At 38.3% G+C, this 21,347-nt stretch overlaps 1 protein-coding gene across 1 annotated transcript in view; it reads right to left on the bottom strand.

Annotated features, from left to right (window-relative positions):
• Positions 1–18,876, bottom strand: part of LOC107701532 (junctophilin-3-like) — a 35,847-nt gene extending 16,971 nt beyond the window's left edge. The window contains exons 1-2 of the mRNA XM_016503580.1: positions 17,326–18,876; positions 6,644–7,451 (exon numbers count right to left, since the gene is read on the bottom strand). Of these exons, the coding sequence (XP_016359066.1) occupies positions 6,644–7,451; positions 17,326–17,707 (1,190 nt within the window). The 5' untranslated portion in view covers positions 17,708–18,876. The remainder of the gene's footprint in view (positions 1–6,643; positions 7,452–17,325) is intronic.
• Positions 18,877–21,347: the final 2,471 nt, after the last annotated feature.

Below are 21,347 nucleotides of genomic sequence, written 5' to 3' on the forward strand. Positions count from 1 at the left end.
TGTTTTTTGGTCAAAATTCTAGTAAAATTCTACACTATCTTCTCGAGTCAGTCTCTCTACACACTCTATTTATTTTCACTCTTTATTTTTGTATATATTTGATATTTTGTAGTACATTTCTAAAATATTGTATTGTAGAATTTTAGACAATGACTTACAGTCAATGATTTTACATGTTTTGTTTTATTGATACTCTGACATCATTTGAAAAGATTCATAGGATGAGCAATTAATTTGTTCATAAAAGACCTTTAGAATCAAATTTTGTAATGTGATTCATTTTAGTTAGAGTTAAATGTTGCTATTCAGAGGTGATTGGATGTATTGAAAATTAAGATATACAGGTGCATCTCAATAAATTAGAATGTCGTGGAAAAGTTCATTTATTTCAGTAATTCAGCTCATCTGCATTTTTAGTGAATTGGTGGGTTTTTGTTAAATGTGAGCCAAAATCATCACAATTAAAAGAACCAAAGACTTAAACTACTTCAGTCTGTGTGCATTGAATTTATTTAATACACGAGTTTCACAATTTGAGTTGAATTACTGAAATAAATGAACTTTTCCACGACATTCTAATTTATTGAGATGCACCTGTGTATATATATTTTTTTTTTCAATGTGAAATGTTGAGAAATGTAACGGTTTAATTATTAGAAGCGGGGCCTTTGGAAAAAAAAAAAGTGGGTGGTCACCTTTGTGGTAAATATACTATTATAAGTTCCTAACAGAGTCCAGAGATTGCCGTCTTGTGACAACAAAGCACTAATCACTATGGATAACCCAAATAAGCCACCCTGTGACCACCAGAACAAAGCTTTAATTTGCAGATGACTCGTGGTTGCTTCCGGTGTTCGTGCCTCAGCGCAGGTATACTGTAGTAGCTTTGACCATGTTGACGCTAGGAAGCTAATCAGATTAACTGTTATGTGATATTCTCAGTCATTTAGTCTATCCTGCATCCTGTTTGTGTTGTGTGTGCGTATGTTTGTCTAATACTAGAAGTGTTTGACTTCAGCATTTGCATGTTTTGGAATTGTATGGAAAATCTTAAATAATTAGGAATCGAGTTTTCCTTGATGTTTTAACTAAAAGAGCTCAATGCACATCTTCAGACGTTCTCCCCCAGTCCAAAATGTACATCATTGATGCCAGTGCTAAAAAACTTGACTCATGGCCAAGAAACCCACAGTAAGCTCAGCAAAGTGCTGTTTCTCATTTCACATGCAAAGAGGGAATTTACAGAACAATTAGGCTTTCCTCTTTTCTTGTTTCCTCCTCTTTAGGTCACACAGCACACCGCAAAGAATGCTCCATTCAGGGTTACAGTTTTTCAGGTATAGTTAAAAATATAGCATGCACCCGCACCATCAGCAAACACAATAGTATGAGCTAAATGTGAAAGTCCTTTTTTTCTGTTCCTCTTCAGTGGTTTGTAAATATTAAACATTGTGTGAATTTTAGATGTGTGAATGCAAATAAAAACATGAATTTTACATGTAATTGTGACTTTGATAGTTCACACATGGTCCCAATTTTTTTTCACACTTACAATAAATGTAAATTTCAAGCTTCAACATTTATATATTAAAAAACAAACAAAAAAAAAACATTAATTTAAAGTAAACACCATTTAATTGTTTAGCTATTTGGTTATTGGTTAGCTAAATAGATATTTGGCTATTAGTTAATATAGTCTTATATTATAAGATAATATTATACAGCAAGATCTTCATGTCAGTGAAAAGGATTTTTAACAACATTTTTTTTTCTGAATAATATGAACCAATGATTCATTTTCAGGAACTTGCATTAAGAAGAAAAGTACTGGGGTCAATTTTGAGTTCTGAAAGTTTGTTTTTTCATTAATATATATATATATATATATATATTAATGAAAAAAACTAACTTACTAAAACTAAAATCAAAATAAAAAAAAACAAATAATGAATGAAAGCACATAACAAAATTGTTTAAACTCAAATTAAAATGAAAAAGAAAACCAAAAATATAAAAATAAAACCTAATTTAAAATATGAATAAATGCTAAAAAGTATATGTGCATAAATTATACTAAAGTAACATGCGTCTTTGATTTTAACATTAAATTTATGTTTTTTTTTCTCTTAAGAGTTTGCAAATGAGGTAATAATACATACTCTTAGAACCTGAAAAAAATGTATTAACCACTGTATAATGGTTTATTTAACATTTCTACTTCAGCTTTATCTCATTGGTTGCTGTGGAGCGCTGTGTGTATGTGTCTGCTCTGTGTGTTGGCAGGGCCAGTGCTAAGATGTAGTGATAGCATTGCTGAGAATATAATGAGGTCAGTGGGATTTGTGGGGTGAGTGACGCTCTTAATATAGCACATGCATACCTATGCACGTTTATATGTGCGCACAGGTATGCAAACATATGCAGCCGCAAGCACATAAACTCACATATGTGCTTACACACACATATCCCTAACATGTATGTACAGATCACATGGATGCACACAGCACGTGTCCGCAACATGTGTGAGGCTATAAGCTACTGTGAGTTCGTGAGGGGTTGGGAGAGTGTTTGAAATAGAGAAAGTGGGGGAAAAAAAAAAATAGGCACACTGGCTTATATCCAATTCAGCCTGCCTGGTCTATCTCCGGCAAGTCTCCAGCACTCTTTGCATAATGTGGAAATCTCTGATTCCCCATGTCTCTCTCACTTCTGATTTCTCTTCCTGAACCCTATCTTGATCTCCTTTTTCTTCTGATGACCTAGAGTCACCCAAACAACCCGAACTAGACCTGTGATTCCCAGCCTGGAGAACCGAACGTACCAAACTCCATGGGGTTAAGCTTTAGTGATTTAGCTTTAGTTTTTAGTTTAGTTTTTTTTTATATATATATATATATATATAAAACTGAGACTTAAAGGGATAGTTTTCCCAAAAATGAAATATTCTGTCATTATTTACTTGTACTTATGTCATTCCAAACCGGTATGTCTTTATTTCATCTGTGGAATACAAAAGGAGATATTTTGAAGACTGTGCTAGTTGCTGTTTTCCATGCAATTACAATGAATGGGGGAAACACAAAAGCACCATAAATGTATTAAAATGTGGTCCGTATGACCTGTGAGTTAAATTTCAACTCTTCTTAAGTAATTTGATAGCTTTATATGAGAGACAGAAATTTATATAACAGACAGAAATTGAATTTGTTCTTCAATAAAAAATTGTATGTAAACTGTTGTTGAATTGGCTTCAGTGAGTTGAACTTGAACTGAATTAGTCCGATTTGTAACAGATCAACTGATTCATTAAGAGGTTTGACTCAAAAACTCTTGTGAAAAATTCTTTCACAAATCAGAATCACTAGTTTTTGAAAGGCCATACATGTTTGGAACAAAATGAGGTTGAGTAAATGACTAAATTAATTTTTTTTTAAACCGTATTATTTTTACTAATAGTATTTATTAATATTTTGAATTGGCTTCTATTTTATATTTTCAGTTTTCATTTGACTTTTAGTAGTTTTATGTGCTTTTTTCATTTGATTAGTTTTAGTTTCTTAAAATGTAGCTTTATTTTATTTTGTTACATATTTAGTTTTAGTAATAGTAGTACTTCAACTTCAAAAAGAAACAAGCTTTTTAACATTTACGTTTTATTGCGTATTTTATTAAAAGTTTATTTCAGCATTATTTGAATTAACAAATTATTTTCCTAAATTTTAGTTTAAGTTAATAATAACAACACTGTTTTAGATGAGCTATTCTTTAACCTTAAAGGGTTAGTTCACCCAAAAATGAAAATTCTGTCATTAATTACACACCCTCATGTCGTTCCAAACCCGTAAGACCTCCGTTCATCTTCAGAACACAAATTAAGATATTTTTGATGCATTCTGACAGCTTTCTGACCCTCCCATAGACGGCAAAGGTCCTTACACGATCAAGGTCCAGAAACGTAGCAAGGAGATCGGTAAAATAATCCATGTGACATCAGGGGTTCAACCGTAATATTACGAAGCTACGAAAATACTTTTTGTGTGCAAAAGAAGAAAAAAAACCCCGACTTTATTCAACAATTCGTCTCCTCCGCGTCACCCTAGTGCCATTTTGGAGCGTATCAGCTGGACGTAAACAGCGTATGCTGTTCTGTGTCAGCTGCGTCACGTCGGATCTGTTTCCTACGTTGTTGTGATTTGATTTGAACGAAAACAACTTATCCGTGTGGTGTGGCTGACACAGAACAACATACGCTGTTTGCGTTCAGTGGATACTCTCCAAAATGGCGCTAGGGTGACGCGGAGGACACGAATTGTTGAATAAAGTTTTTTTTGTTTTTTTTGCGCACAAAAAGTATTCTCGTAGCTTCGTAATATTACGGTTGAACCCCTGATGTCACATGGATTATTTTACCGATCTCCTTGCTACGTTTCTGGACGTTGATCGTGGTAGTACCCTTACTGTCTATGGGAGGGTCAGAAAGCTGTCAGAATGCATCAAAAATATCTTAATTTGTGTTCTGAAGATGAACGGAGGTCTTACGGGTTTGGAACGACATGAGGGTGAGTAATTAATGACAGAATTTTTGGGTGAACTATCCCTTTAAGGCTATAGGTTCAAATAATTTCAATTTCAATTTAATTGCAATTCTTTTAAATGTATTTTTTCCTCCCCATTTAATGTCAGTTCATAGGAACACATTTCCATTTTGATGTCAGTGAAGGAGCATTTCAACCTTATTGATGCAGCCGTGTTGCTACCTAAGATGACAAATTTTGGGAAACACTGCTCTAGTCTAGACAACATCAACAAAACCAGACATGCAGACGACAAGGTGAAAAATGCTTACCTTTTTCAATTAGCATTCAATATTCAACCAAACTGTAAATAAACACACACACACACACACACACACACACACACACACACAAACATATTACAATAGTCTATAGCAATGGTCCCCAACCCTGGTCCGGACATGCACTAACAGCGTCAGGCAATTTATGACTATGGCATTCCACATGTCCATGTTATTGATTGCACCACTGTTGCTCTGCATCAATACAGACATCAGTCAGCTTGCTGATACACCCAGAATCTACATGACTCTCATTAAGTGAGTCCGGACTTATGTATTCTCTCTCCATTCTGACACGGACACAAATCATTCACGTTTCCATAGCAACCACACCACAGAGCGGCAACAGCAAGGCCTATTTAACAGGTCCCAAGTAACCGCTAGAAATATGGCCCTGCGTTTGGATGCAGTGCAAAGAATTGAGAGGATAAATGTTGCAGAATGATACACTAATGTCAGTGAGCACTTGTGTAGTCCAAGCAGATGTTTGAGCGTGCATGCTAATGCTAAGGAACACACCGACTCCATTAATTCAAGAGTTTTGGTTAAAGACCATGTCTGTTAGCAATGAAGCCATCTATATGCTTGCATACTCCTAAAAGTTGGCAAAATAAGCTTTTAGCACATAAAGTATAAGAATTTTTATAATGCAAATTTATAGTACCCTGACAGCACACATACAACATTGAGACATCTATCTGACGTCTGCATTTATATCTGCAAGACATATTTTTTTAGAGTGTTTGCTCATCTGTAATATGTCTATAGGATGTTTCCTATCAGATGTCAAATAGATGTTTAGAAGATGTCTTTATGATGTTTATGATTTATAATGTATGTAAAACTGACATCTTAAACACGTCTATCAGATGTAATTTGTTCTCTAGTTTTAAGTAAATCATGCACTCAATACAATAATTTGTTCCCTCGTTTTAAGTAAATTGCATGCACAAAATAATAATTTGCGCCCTCGTTTTAAGTAAATCGTGCACACTAAATAATTCGTTCTACTTCACATTCTAATAAACTGATGTAGTGCCTCTCACTTAAAATTATTCCATGCAGCACTGCAAGGCTTTTGAGAACGTCTCTATAACTCATTCCCAACTCAAAATAAAACCCAATTAAAGTGTCTCTGTCCATAAAATAACATAACATAGCAGCAACAGGTTTATGAGAATGCGGACAGGAAGTAGAACTAATTATTATTTCGTGCACATGGCTTACTTAAAACAAGGGAACGAATTAGTAAATCGTGCACACTTTTTTCCTGCATGTCATGTGCGGGCTCCGTAGTAGACAGCAAACAATAATACTTTTAAATGAATACCAAGACATTTTTATCAGTCATAACTTGTGGAGAGAAATAGCACAGACACTAAGTGTCCCGTCCAAACTTTGTTTCAGTAGGAAATATGTCATTGCTTATAATTTATAATTGCAGATGGGAGGGTATACTTATTCTAGAGGATCTAATTGGACAAAAATGTGAGTGAGTCATCAACATTTTTGGTCCTTTTGAAACATGCATGTGTACTTACAGCTAATTTTGTCAAGAGTACATTAGTATTTGACTGCACAAACATTGAGCTTGTCAAGTGGCCTTTCAACCATTTGAAAACCAGAAGCCAGTCTAGTAAAATCATTAAAGCATTATTTTCACCCTAAAATTAGGAAACCGCCTTGGTTTGCTTTGAGAAAGTATGTTGGCATTGGGTTCGAGTGCTTTTTAATGTCAACAAGCAGCTAGCAAAGATATGTTATCAAAGCAAGACCCCTGTGTCTTACCTTGAGAGCGCGATCTCTGCCTTCTGCTTCGCTATGTCGGCGGCCTTATCTGCCGCCTCGACCGCCCTGTCCACTTTCTCGCGGATCTTGCTGGCACGTAGTGGGATGAGGTTCTTGCGTTTGCCACTGACAAGAACATTCTGTTTGTATTTGCCCTCCTCTTTGGTGCTGTCAGGAAAGGTGGTGCATCCGTAGCCATGCCTCTTGTTGCCCAACCACTCACCCTGGTAGTGCAGTCCGTCGGAACGCCGGCTTACCCCGCAGCCTGTCCTCTTGTCATTCTTCCATTCGCCTGCGTAACTCTCCGTTGTAGTGGCATCTACATCATCCTCGCCAACCGGTAGCTCACCCTCCCCTTCGCCTAAGCTGATGGTTGAGTTGATGTCGGATGCAGCGGAGCTCACCGTACTCAATCCGGCCTCACTGCGGAAGGAACTCTGCTTGCTCCGCTGGCTGGCTAATGAGCTCTTGGACTCGGATTTTCGCAGCTTGAGACCACTCAGGAGTGAGCGGCGGAACAAGCCCTTCTTTTTGTTTTTCAATAGCTCGGCCTCGCTGTGGGCCGTCAGAACGAAGCCTCCACGGGACACGGCTGGGCTGCCCGCTGCTAGGACACCACCGCCCCCCACGCCAGCCACAGGCGCTCGATCGCCAGTCAGCAGAGCTGTGCCATTGCTGTGCTCAGAGCGTAGAGAGTTTATGGAGGTACGCAAAGGTGAACGGATGACGGCTGCCATGCCATATGGAACGCTTTGTCGTACGCCGTATCCATGCCGCATGCCGCCCACCCATTGGCCCTGGTATGTACCTGAGTGAAAAAACAGGAGATAAGAGACAACTTTAGACATGTACACTACGAATCAACAATCAAACTGTCTGTTGCAGGATTTTGCAGAACTGCAGCAGATGTGAAACCCAGGGTTACCCTGCTGAGTCTGCTGCCCTAAGGTTTCTCCAGTTTGGAGAGTTGCCTCATGTTTTCAGCTCTGATAGTTGCTTGGAAAATCATTGTATAAAGAAAACAGACGGAAAAGGCTGCCTTTTAGCAGCAGTGGTAACAGGCATGAATTTTGATCAAAGAAATGTCTTTTCTAATGGTTTCAGAGACTAGAAAAACAGCCAATTGCAGCAATAGTGCCACCCTTTCATCAAACTCAACAATTCAACCCTGTTGAACCCTGGGTTTCACATCTGCAAACATGTATCATGTTATTTGATCTTAGTCATGGAAAGTTCAATTGTAACTTAAATAGCTGATGGCAATGGAAACTTTTGTAGACCTGAATGGATATATAGTCCATTTGTGGCAAAGGTATGGCTGAAAATATCTGTGAAACCATTCAGTGACCTTATATGTGCTGACAAACAGGTGCTTTAAGTTTTAGTCATTTTAAACTTGCGAATGTGATTGAAAACCAAAGGACAGTGAAGACGACAATTTAGCTGCAGGCACTTAGCATTTTGAAAGGTTAATTGCCCTTTTACCTGCCTTGATACTATAAACTTAACCACCAGGGAGATCATACTGCAATTCACGTCTCTGTAATATGTTTGTGCCTTTTGAGTAACTCAATACAGTTGGGAGAGGTTTGTAGTGCATGATACTCCAGGCACAAACAGTAATAATCCTCGTGAGCTCAATAAAATGCTTCTCTCGTTACTTTTGTGCCACGCAATGAGAGCGAGCAACAGCTTAATGAAAAAAAGAATGAAATGTAGTGGGGCAGTGCATAAAAATAATGTGGAAAACGTGCCTCATACTTCACTATAGCAAACTATGTTGAAATATGCAGCGCAACTATTGTATATCACCTAAAAAGAATCATTAAGTATTGTTTATCACCTAAACAGTTAGACTAAGATTAAAAATCATAATTTGAGCATGTGAATTGTAAATGCTTCTGCTTTAACAAATACTGTACATATGTAAAGAATTTATTTTTTTGCAATGCCCCCGAGACGCACCATTGTTACAGCTGTGATTACTTGTAGCGTCATCAGCATGACCAACCGCATCAATGGCAAGCACAGGAAGTGCCATAATGGCAACAGTGGAAGAGTGTTTTTGGCAGCCATTATCTCCAGACCTGGCTCAATTACTTCGCTTATTGTGATGAAGCCTCAAGGGACCAAGTTTTCGTCTTATCGATCTTAATGTCTGTGAGGTATCACAATGTCCATCAATTTAGCTGCCAGCCGTGTTATTTATTGGTGAGTATGCCAACAAAATAATGGAATGTTGCATTCTGTAAAATTTCCTTTAAGGCGCAGGTGGCCTGATCTTTCTGTCGGGAGTCTTGATGAATCACCATCTTGGAACTTTCATTAAGAGACATGGGTAACCAATAACACTAAGATTCTTGCAGGTGATAAAAACAGCGCTGATGGGCCTTAATCTGAAAATATTGTCACTGGAAGAAGAAAAAGCATTTAAATCCCTACAGTTGTTCTGTCATTATAGGACTGGTGCTTAATTAATCACAACTAATGGCATATATCAATATCTGCTGAGAAAAGCCCTCAAATGAATATAATTTAAGACTTTATATTGTTGTGGCAGTTGAGTAAAGCATAATTTTCTTCTTACAAAAACGCATCAGTTTGCTTTAGGAGGCCTTTATTAACCCCCCAGAGTCATGTAGGACACTTTTTATGATGGATGGATGCGCTTTATTGGACTTCTTTTGGACTATTGAAAAATAACACCCACTCACTGCCATTATAAAGCTTGGAAGAGCCAGGACATTGTTTAATATAACTCCGATTGGATTTGTCTGTAAGAAGAAAGTCAGATACACCTAGGTTGAGTAAATCATGGGGTAATTTTCATTTTTGGGTGAACTATCCCGTTAAATCAAGTTGTTAATTAATTAATGAATTAATAAAAAAAAATATGTTTTTGTAAAATTTAATTGCATTAAAGTAATGCATTAAATTGTGACAGCTCCACTCATTACTGTTTCTAAAATAAATGGTTTGTAATTTGTCCCCATGTCACTGTAAGGTAAGCTAGCAATATCAATATCAATATCAAGCAAGAGAAGCAAACTACATAAAACATTTTTATGTTTCCAGACTGATGTGAGCTCTGTACTCCACAAATCTCGTTTGTCTCTCTTTAGGTGTTCTCTTCTCACACTTACAACCAAATCCAGTTACAGAACGTCTCTCTCCGTGGTGCTGAAATCTGGGATATCATTCTCTCACACAAACATGTTTAAAAGGATAGTTCACCCAAAAATGAAAATTCTGTCAGTTTACTTACCCTTAAACTTGTATGATAGTATTTCTTCAATGAAACACAAAATGTTTTTTAAGAATATCCCGGCTAGAAGTTAGTTATTTAGTATTTAAATAAAAATGTTCTTTTTGTGTTCCACAGAATCAACAAAATCATGCAATTTTAGAACAACGTGAGGGTGAGTAAATGGTGAACTATTCCTTTAAGAGTTTTTGCTCACCTAGCATGGATCTTTTAGACCGGAAGGTATATATTCACCATCCACCTGATCTGTCCTGTACTTTTTGGCACTCTGTGAGATCACCTCTGATGTAACCACTATCCCTACATGCTGATGATTCATCCTGGCCAACATTCTAGAACATGCTGGCACTATTACTGTGGCAGCCACACACACATAGCTCACTGTGCTACTTCCGTTATCTCACCATCTCTCCCACCTCTTATTCGTTCTCACCCTCTTTTGTTTTCTCCCATCCCTTTTGTCTTTACATTATCAGCTTTCTCATCCTGTTTGCTACATGCATACGCATTCAGCCATATGAATGCCCCCTTTCCATCTGCCTGTATTGATCTCTGTGGGTTAGCATGTCAGCGAGGGCTGCTGGATGGCTCGATGGGGCTGGAGCTGTGCTTGGCGGATTTTCCCAGCCCCCACTTTAATGTACTTTCCTGGCTTACAAACAGCCCTTCCACAGAGCTTCCTCTTTATCAGTGTCCAGTATTCCTCTATCTATCTATCTATCTTGTCTGTCTGTCTATCGTTATATGTCTATCTCTCACTCTATCTGTCGATCATTCTGTCAGTTGTTCTATCTATCTATCTATCTATCTATCTATATGTCTATCATTCTTTCTATTTATCGTCTCTCGCTCTATCTGTCGATCATTCTATCTGTCCATCCATCCATCCATCCATCCATCCATCAGAAAACAACAAAAAAGTCAGTAAACCCAACATACTCTTATTGTAACTGTTTTATGCTTTGGCAAATATATAATAAATATATCAATAAATGCAAATTTGTATGAATTTGTATGATCTCATACATACTTTTCAATATGATTTTTTTAATGTCCCAATGAGGGTTGGGAGTAAACCTTCATGTGAAACAGATCATATGAAGTCGTAATTGCCAGCTCATAAAATAGCTATGTTTTCTCATGAGATCGTGTTGATAAACCCCTCAAAGATTTAATAATTTTATCAGACGAAGCATACTTGCAGTCTGAGTGTGTGTATGAAAGAGAGAAAGCAAGTACTGCAGTTGAAGTGAGAACAGGAAACTGACACTCTGTCACAGGCCTGTACTGTTGTGATTCTGATGCTACGTTCCACGAAGTGGCCGACAGTTGGCCAACATCTGGCTGATGCTTGCTTCATATTGTCGGGCAGCAGCTGTGTGATATGTAGATCAAACACAGGTCTAAACTGATGGGATTAGCTCGGAAAATTCCCACACACACTGACACATAGAAAGAAAGGAGGCGTCAGTTCACACCTCCCAAACATTCACAGTGTAGTTCTTTCGCACAAACGCACACACTACCTTCCATTCATTATCTACTGCACACTTTTGCTCGCTTCAGATTTAACCGTAACATTCCAGAAGACTCAAATAACTCAAGATTTCGAGATAACAGTAGCTAAATATCTTCATCATACCAACTTACATTACATACCATTGTAATTTCTACAGGCCACAAATTAAAGAATCTAGTTCCTGTTCTCATTTTTCACAATTAGAAATCTCTACAGACTTATTGTCTAGCAAACGATTTTTGAGGATAATCATAATATCATAATCATTAACATTAATGTCCTTAAAACAAAAGCAAATGTAATAGATAGTTCAATGGATTATAGACAAGAGAGAATTTTTGATTATGATGCATTGGCAGGCCTTCCAGAATAAAGGCTGTCTGACAGTGATGTATAACTGCTGATGTCTCTAGTGCTCTGATTGATGGGCACAGCGTTAGAAGAGACACAAAACTAAGCATCCGACTCGGAGTCTGGCGGTCTGAGGACAAGATCCGCCCACCGGCTGAAATGGTTTTGTACATTGTCTTCTCGTTTGAGGTATGTGGTATGGGAACTTGTCCTTGATTAGCTTTTGAACTGTTTTGTGTTCCCTGAAGGCCTCGGGCAGAGTCCCAAGTCACAGCGACTGAAATCAAGATACGATCTTCACTGTTTGTTAACAAGATGTGCAGGAAGAGCACAGGTTTGGTGACACTTTACATTAGATTATATTTATGGAGACTGTAATGTAAATTTAAGTCATTACAAAAGTATATTACAGTGTTTACAAGCAACTCCACAAAATAATGGAACATTAAGAAGGCTACACATTGTTTGTTGGTATTCATTTCTTACAGTTAAGCTCATATTTGACATATTGTTCTTTATTCAGATGTTTATATTAAAATAGGGTAGCCTTTTTTTGGCCCTGAAGTAGCTGCATAACAGGTAGTTATATAGACAGAATAATAATTTATTAATTTAGTGTAATTATCATGCTAAAGAGTTTATATACAATTGGTTTTTAATGTTGTGTTGTGTTAATTCTTCATGCATCAATAACTTTTTTGTATGTTTTTTTTTGCAGACTTTTATGGCAAAGTTGCAAATATGGATCACAACATCATATAGCCATTGCAAACATTCAAAGCATGCTGGGAAACTTGCAGTACTTAGAGGATTTTTGTCAAGAAATGTGGACAGCTTCACCGTTCGGGACAAACCAGAGACTCACACAAGGATGTGTTGCATCTATACTGGGTATAGAGAATCAATGGTATGTAAACTTTTGGATAGGATAATTTGTGTAAATACAGTTATTGTTTTGTCTTGTTTGTATGTAAATATCTATTATGTTTCATCTGGAGAAGTGCTAAACAAAATACTGTTGGTAAAAAAACTTTTTTCTCATTAACTGATCTATAACTGACATAACATTTTATGAAACAGGAACAGTCAGGATAAAAACCAACAATCATGGATTGCATAAAAGTGGACATTTGTTACCAAAATGTGGCATCTTTAAATTTCACACAAATGAACTCCATCCAGCTTTGACATTAAGAAAAAAGGTTATTATTAAAAAATTGCAAAAGTGTCCCCCATGTATGTTTTCCCAGTGAGGTCAGGCAGGGGAACGAAAGTGAGATCTCTTGTGGTAAAAACACATGCAATCCGCAAGTCCTTTGATAATTCTGCAGGTAGCCATAGGAACTTCTCATTAAAAGAAGCAGTTAAAGAGGTGTTATAAGTAAACAGCGTGACAGGCAGGCCTAATGAAAAAAAATTTGTTAGATAATCTTTGGAAACTCTTCTCTTGTATTACTATGAGATTGTGGGAAAGCTCCTCTCAGGGAGAAAGAGATAGAGGGAGAACAGTCACGACACCGACGCGCTGCTGGCGCTCTCCGTGGTTCTGAAGATAAGAGTGGGTGTATAGCCTGCCTGTTTCAGTTGGGTTTTATATCCTCCAGAGACTTAGCAATTCATTTTTGTTCACTGTAGTGGACATAAGTTGTTTGTTAATATCGCTAAAACCACATATACCACAGTTTGAAGTGTTTCATATATATCAGGGGTGGCGAACGTCGGTCCTGGAGAGTCGCAGCCCTGCAGAGGTTGCTTCAACCCTAATCAAACACACCTGAACAAGCTAATTAAGGTCTGAATGGTTACTAGGAAGCTAAAGAGGACATCTTGGGTTTTTCTTTCATATTCAATATGGTAATGATGATGATATAACAGACAGTAGGAATTAATAACAACAATTAATAAACTGCAACTAACAAGAAAAGAAACTGCCTTGTATGAGCCTGGGATGTCTCACATGGGTCACATGGTTATGTGATTAGTGGTCCTGTATTGGCTTTCTATGAGTCCTGCCTCCCACATGTCAAAACTAATTCGCTTGCGTTTCTGCCTGAGGCCTATGAGATGTATTGTGCAATGGCACGGGGCACACAGAACGGAAATTGTTAATGCGGAAAGATCAAAGATGCGGAAATATCACAGGACAGATTTAATCACGCGCCTTCCCCCTGGTTGAATTTATAAAAGTTTCTTAAACAATGTACGGTTTCGATGTTGAATACTTCTTGTTTTTGCCTTTTCATGTGTCGTGATCAGGGATGTGTCTGTCTAAAGAAATGATGGCATTGTGGCTCACTTAGCCTAAATATCTTACATACAATGCTAATTAGAATTCATGCCAGGAAAAGGCAGACTCCTGCAAAGCAGGCAGAAAATCTGTTTGGATCGGCTCTTCCATGAATGATTAATCTCTTGTCTTTTTTCACAAAGTCAGCAATTGCACCAGAGTGATTGTTGCATGCGTGTGATTGTGGGCCAGGCTCTCACAGAGTGCACATCTGTCGGCCATGCTTAAATCCAGGACAGTGGCCTTAGAATGAAACAGGTGTTTTACCCATAGATGGACTAAAGAGAGGATCTCTTACTGTAAGATAAACCATCCTTTGGGCATTCATCATAGCTTTGGAAATAAAGTGCTTCACATGGTAGGCCAACGGCGACTTTTCCCTGATGCAAACCGCATACTTTTATTGCATTGCCAGTCTTACATAAACAATGCCATAAAAGTGTTGTTTATTCAGGCAGTGTGTTATGTATATGGGGCAACGGTATTTGTGACAATGCCCCACAATACAAAATAAAGCCACACTTAAAACCAAATCTCCCTGTAAGCCTACATAGACTAGCAGGCTGTTATCCGTTTAAGGGGATTTCAGTTTGACTTTTTTTTTCAGTGCTATGTAGGTGATGTCTGTGAGAAGTGGAATAGTCCCCATTTTAGGATTATAAACAACATAAAATCATCCTGAATGTATCTGAATCACATAACAGATTTTTTTTTATTTTTGTTGTTAAGTCAGATGTAGGAATGTCTATTTGCTTTTGAGCAACGTAGAATGCCACTTTTGGGAGGCCAAATTGATCAGCATTTGAGTTTTAGTCATGCAAGAGTGCTGGGAATTGCTGTATATGAGCCACATAGTGGACATCATGACACTGTTGGCCTCGAGCAATGCAGAGTTCCACATTGATGTAAGTACTTTACTCCCTGACTTCTGAATAATCATTAGGGTTATGTCAGAAACTGAAATCAGAGCTGCCGTAAAAGCAAAAATCTGCCATATCCTGTACACTGCCATTCTCAGTAGTACCAAGTAATCCCTAAGGGGCTGACTGAGGGGTAAAACATGACAAGACATGTTATTGAATCAAAGATTAATGTATGTGATGTAACGTTAATAGTTTTGGAATATCACATAAAAGATGCATTCACAGCAAGCCTAGAAATGTCAGTTTATATTTATAACAAAGGTGTGTTTATGATATTGCATACTTTGAGAGTCTCTTCTTCTGCAGTAGACGTCAACGGAAACTAACTTGCCCTCTTCAAACCTGTCCTCTTTAGTGTGATGGGGGAATTCAGGTCATAATGTGAACAGATGCTTTAGTGTGTGGCAGCTGTAGTGTATTCAGACAGCACTGAGAGCTGATTATGCCACTGTAACCTCTTTGTGGCCCTATTAACCTCTTACTGTATCGTCGAATACCCTTCTCTGGCTCATTTTTTTTTCTTGTCAGTATCTGTCTTCTCTTACTGCTTACTGTGGTTGTGATTAAGTGGCCCAGATTAGTACCAAAATAAGTAAACTCCATTAGCGAGTCAGCCAGCCAATCAGAGTGGTGAGCACTGAGTCTCCAGTGACATGCTGACCTGCTGCCTGTGTGAGTCTGTGTGCGTTTCCACAGCAACTTGCTGTAAAAGACACACAGGCAACACTTCCATAATGCAAGGAGATTGAGAGAATGAAACAAAGAGAGAGAGAGGTTATGCGGCTCCAAAAATAGCTACACTGTTGATGAGTACAAGCCTCATTCACCAGAACTGGCACTTTATTTAACTTGAAATAGTCAAATGTATGGCAGGCAAAGTTGTGTTTGTGACATAAAAATATATTTGTAAATATGTTTTTAATTTGCAAATCTCATGCAAATCTTTGCGAGGAGTTCTTTGCAAATCTCATTTATTTATTTGTGAATTTAATTAACGTTTGTGAAACTCAAAGATTTATTTGTCGATCTCATTCTATTTATTTGCCAGTATGTTACATTTTTGTTAATCTCTTTACATTTATTTGTGGATATAATCTATTTTATAATCTATAATACATAATCTATTTATTTGGAATTATGCAACAATTCTATCTCCATATTATTGTCATTTCAAACCTGGTTGACTTTCTTCTGCACAAAAGAATGTTTTTAAAAAAATTTCTGTTTTTTTGTTTTTGTCCATACAACGGTCCAATATACTTTTGGACCCCAGTGACTTTCTTCTGCAGGTTTGAAATGAAATGTTACCTTCCTATCATTCATTAATATCACTCCTTTATTAGCAAAGACACTAAGGGTGATGAAATGGGAGATTTAAATTACAAAAAGGTTCAAAAATGCATTTACGTTCCAAGACTGATTCTTCATGAATATTCACTGACAGAAAAAAATATTTTCTCTAGGCCAGATAGAGATAGGCTATTTCACAGGTGTTATGTCAAGTTATGCTACAGCGGTGGTTTTGCTTGTTACGAGTAAATGAGCCTCTTGTTTAAATGTTACTTTCATGGCTATTGGTCTTTGTCAGTTATCTGGCCTTCGCATCATCTTGCCAGAGTCAAGTTATTTGCCAGGAGTTCTTGACTTCTGCTTTGGTAATCTTAGTTTGTACTGTCTCCAGAACAGTACACCGGAAACCTTGTTACAGCCCAAATAAGGTGTTCCAGGATTTTGTTGAGGGCTTTTGCAAGACCTGTATGTTAACTGGAATCTGTCATTCTCTCTCTCTCTCTCTCTCTGTCTTTCTCTGCCTCTCTAGATGTCCAACTGGCCTTAATTTGAGCCTCCAAATTTATCTCCTCAGCAGCTTGTGGAGGACGGAGGAAATAGCTTGTCCAAATGATGAGGAGTAGAGGAAGAATAAATTCTAAGTCAAAAGTGATGAATGGTGCAAAAATGGAAATCACAAGGTATTCTAGAAATCTCTCTGGCCTGTAAGAGCGTGTTTGTGTTAGCCATTAAAGTGAAGTTTAAATTTACTTACTTTCATGTCATTCCAAACTAGTATGACTTGATTTCTTCTGTAGAGCACACAAGTAAATACTTTGGAGAACACTGGGGTACAACGTCAGGGTGTTCCACAGAAGAAATACAGTCATATGTGTTTGTAACGACAAGAGGGTGGGTAAATGATGACAGAATTTTCGGTTTGGGGTGAACTCTGTAAGTGTCTTATTGCAGCGATGTCAGTATTTTGTGGTGTCATTCAGTTGGAAGACTTTTTGTTTTTTTACAGACTTTAGCTCTTTACAAAAAATAATTTCATTAGACTCTTACCTCCATCAGAGTATGTCTCCGTTCCATATCCATCCTGTAGACCGTTGTTCCATGTACCCTCGTATTTGCCGCTGGTTCCTGTGCTTTCCCGCACACCGTAGCGTCCCTTAAATCCATGTGTCCACTCACCTTTATAAACCCACTTGCCCTTGTTTTCAACTCCAATGCCATGGCGCTTACCTTGCGCCCATGCCCCCTGATAGGTGTTCCCACTGGGCCAGGTATAGATGCCCACCACCTCAAAGCCGTGGCTCCAGGAGCCTGCGTACTCGCCTTGGCCCTTGGGTCCTGTGCAGATGCCATGGCCATGGGCCTTTCCCTCTTCCCACCCTCCACAGTATGATCCCCCATCATCAAAGTTGAACCTGCCCCCAGTGGACATGCATGAAATAGGTTTTGGCAAATATCCCAAATCTCAAAAAGAAAAGAAAAAGAAAAGGAAGTAAAACCCAAACAAAATCAGACTTGGAAATGGGGCCAGGGTGTTGTTGGAAAGCTGGGGAAGGAAAAGACCCGTATATGCTCCCTTTAATTGCCTTAAAAAAATGCAAAAAGTTGAAAGAAAAAAAGTGGAGCACTCCTGGGCAGTAGTCCCCTCCTGTCAAACTAGGCAGGAGCAGCCTGAGCCCTCTCAGACCATCCTCCTCCAGGAGTGGAACTTTTTATTCACGAGCTGCTTTCCTGCAGTCTCTTCTCAGTGATGAAAGTGGGCCCACGCCAGCCATGCGCCTTGTTCTGTCATTACCAACGCAGCAACTATTCTCTTGGTTCTGGTGCTCTGGCCCCCTCCTCGTTCCTGCCTCCACAGAGGCCCCTGTGCCAACACACCTACCCTCACTCCCGCTCTCCTTCTCTGGGTTTCACTTCCCCTCCCAGTCGCTGAGACCACCAGGCTCCACCTAGAAACCTGTGAGTCCTCAGAGTGACGGCCGATGGATGAAGCAGGCAGGTGGCATTTACAATTGCATCCTTTCTGCCAGGAGCTCACTAACTGTTGTACCAAATCCACCCAACATGCTGATGCCACACAGGGAGACAGAGTGCAAGAGAAACAAGAAAAAAGAGCGATGAATTCTGCAAGCGTCAGTCTCCGTCAGCTAGCAGCAATGCAGTCTCTATCCGTGCACAATCGCATACATATATACGCACGCTCTCGCCAGCACAGGATGAGCGCACAGCTTGATCGCAAACAAACTGATGTGATTAATTCCTTATCTGGGCACTGTTTTGTCGTTGTCTCTGCTTTCCTCTCAGCTCTCTTTTCAGGTCTGTATAAAAATCCTGTGCTCCGGTTTGCTTGCAGGTGGGAAAACCAGATTCATTGTCCCTGATTTACCTTCTTCTGTTCCTCCTTGACTCAATCACGTTGTTGGAATGATTTTCATGTGACGCTGATGGTCTTTTTCTTCGTCGTCATCTTATTCCCCCATATGCTTGTATGTCTCTCTCTCTCTCTTACACTGGTGTCTCTCAAATCTGCTCATTAGAGGCGGACTGTTCCAATGCAGCCAGCTCCCCCTCCCCCTTTCACATGCTCCCTCTCTCCGTGGCTCTCCCTTCATTTAAAAAGACATGCGCTGCGTTAATGCTCATCACTCTCTCTCTCTCTCTATCCACTTCAGGGAGCAAAGATTGCTTTTCCTAATTGCCCAGCTTAGTCCTCCCCCTACCCCCCTGCTAAATCTCCACTGCTCTGCCCTCATAGATTAGAGCATTTGTCAGTTAATGATATGGCTTGACATGGTGCATTAAATTTCTTTGTTGCAGGTGAGATAATATAAAATCTACTCTGTTGACCTTGGCACTTGATCATCTTGACTGTTCTTCACTGGATTCCATGATATCTGTACGCCACAAAGAGCATCTTTTACTGTGATGACTCATATGATTTATGGCCAAAGTATGTTATAATTGAAGACATATTACTTCATACAACACTGTTACAGATAGCTGAGAACATCATGCAGTTCTTCACGGCTTGGTTTATAATTGCTTGTACGGTGTTTGTCCTCCTTCCTTCTTAAACAGATTTTCCTTAGAAGTATCTGGTAATTAAGAAAGCACATTAGGATGCATGAGGATACATGGAGACTTTAAAATACAGTATGTAGATTTATATATATATATATATATATAATATGAAAACAAGGGATGTGATGTATACATGTAACCATGCCATTAATTTTGACTTGCAATTGTGTGTAACAGTCTGTTTGTAAAGAGGAGGAAGGATATTTATCCTCTCAATTACTGGGGATCAGCTCTGACGAAGCTGGGTAAAAATACTCTTGACATGTTGCTTGGGCTCAGCAGGTAGTGATAACCAAGGTTTCATGCAGTAAACAGGTCACCTACAGTTTGACTCCAAGTAGATTTCATGTGACTCGTATATTTCATGTATATTACACTACATACTTGTGTTTGATTGAGCAAGGTTAACAAATTGCTTTTGGGGGTTTAGCTTATCAGGCTACTTTAGTGATAGCCTGCTGTTGGCTTGATTGTCATTAGAGAAGGAGGGGGAGATTTTATAAAGTGGGTTCAGTAGACAGAGTGTGGGAGAGTGTATGTGTATAAGAGAGATTGCAAGGGAATGCGTGAGGCACGATGTATCATTTCAGAATGTCAGTTTTTGCAAGGTTATTCTTATTTATAACCACACTTTCTTGAAAAAAATGACAAGATACAATTTGACAATCAGACATCAAAAGTCAAACTATATTAATAACATTGCCTTGTTAACCATTAAAATAGCAAATTTTTAACCAAAAACACACATACATATGAATTATAATTCATTATCTGTAATTGTATGGGCTGATCCTGTTCTGATAGCTACATAAAATTGTTAAAGGGCAGCAGATGACATTATCATAATGTAATTGTGTGTTTTCTGCTCTACCATGTAGAATTTGATGCACACACACTATGGCTGTGGCTGGTTGAGGCCTGAGGAGCCTTTCCATGAGTTTAAGCCCAGAGACGCAACATCACTCAGACTTGTTAGTAAAACAGGCCGTGATGACTCACGCTCCCCTGCAGCACAACTGAAATAATCAAGGCTGTTATTGAAAATTTGGAGAGTTATTAAATTAGCTTTTCTTAACTGTTTAACCACAGAGAAGCAATAGCAGAAAGAGGGACATTTGCTAACTCAGGATTTTAAGTTTGTATTAGGGATGAGCATGTTAAATCATCTCAAACACATGTACTCTCAAAGTACATAGGGCAAAGATTTGAATGTGAATTGTTGGTGAAAGTGAATCTACATAAGCGTAAGACAAACGTTTTTGGCATCCCACTCGCTAGCTAACTCAAAAGATAAAAACACTCAGAAAGTATGTCTCCTTGCTTTTCCTGTTGATTACCGTATTATCTTATTATCTATAAGTATGAACCACCATTTTTTGTTGTGGCTAGCTTGACCTTGTGTAGTTTTGGTGTCTAATGAATTGGTCCAAAGGTACCACTGAAAATTTTACTGTAACACATTAAATTACAAATTATAGGTTATATGTCGAACATCACCTGACCAAACCCGGAAAACCGGTCTCATCGCTTCCACTTGTCGGAGAATGTGCTAACAGCTGTAATAAATAATAGCTATATCTATGGACTTTTAAGATAATCAGTTAAACTAGCTAGCTGTTTTTATTGTTGACGTTTTATTAAAAAAAATGTTATCTAAATGTTAGTGAAAAGAATAAAAATAAAAAACTTTTAGATATCAGTCCGCATATGTGATGGACATTGGTTATGATAATCTTTGGTATCTACTTTGAAGGCATCTTGAGTAAAATTGCTTCATATTTAATGAAGCATATGCAAAATGCTTGAACCGGAAGCGACGAGACCCGGTTAACAGAATACGGAAGTCTGTTGCGCATAACCCCTATTTGACATGTTTTGAATTCAGTATATGTCACATCATGCATTTCATGGCCAATCATTGCTGGTAATTTTAAATACTTATGTACTCTGGGTTTTTTTTTTTTTTTTTTTTTTTTTTTTCCCCCACCCTG

The sequence above is a fragment of the Sinocyclocheilus anshuiensis genome, unplaced genomic scaffold (assembly GCF_001515605.1).
Source record: "Sinocyclocheilus anshuiensis isolate Anshui unplaced genomic scaffold, SAMN03320099.WGS_v1.1 scaffold729, whole genome shotgun sequence".
NCBI lineage: Eukaryota > Metazoa > Chordata > Actinopteri > Cypriniformes > Cyprinidae > Sinocyclocheilus > Sinocyclocheilus anshuiensis.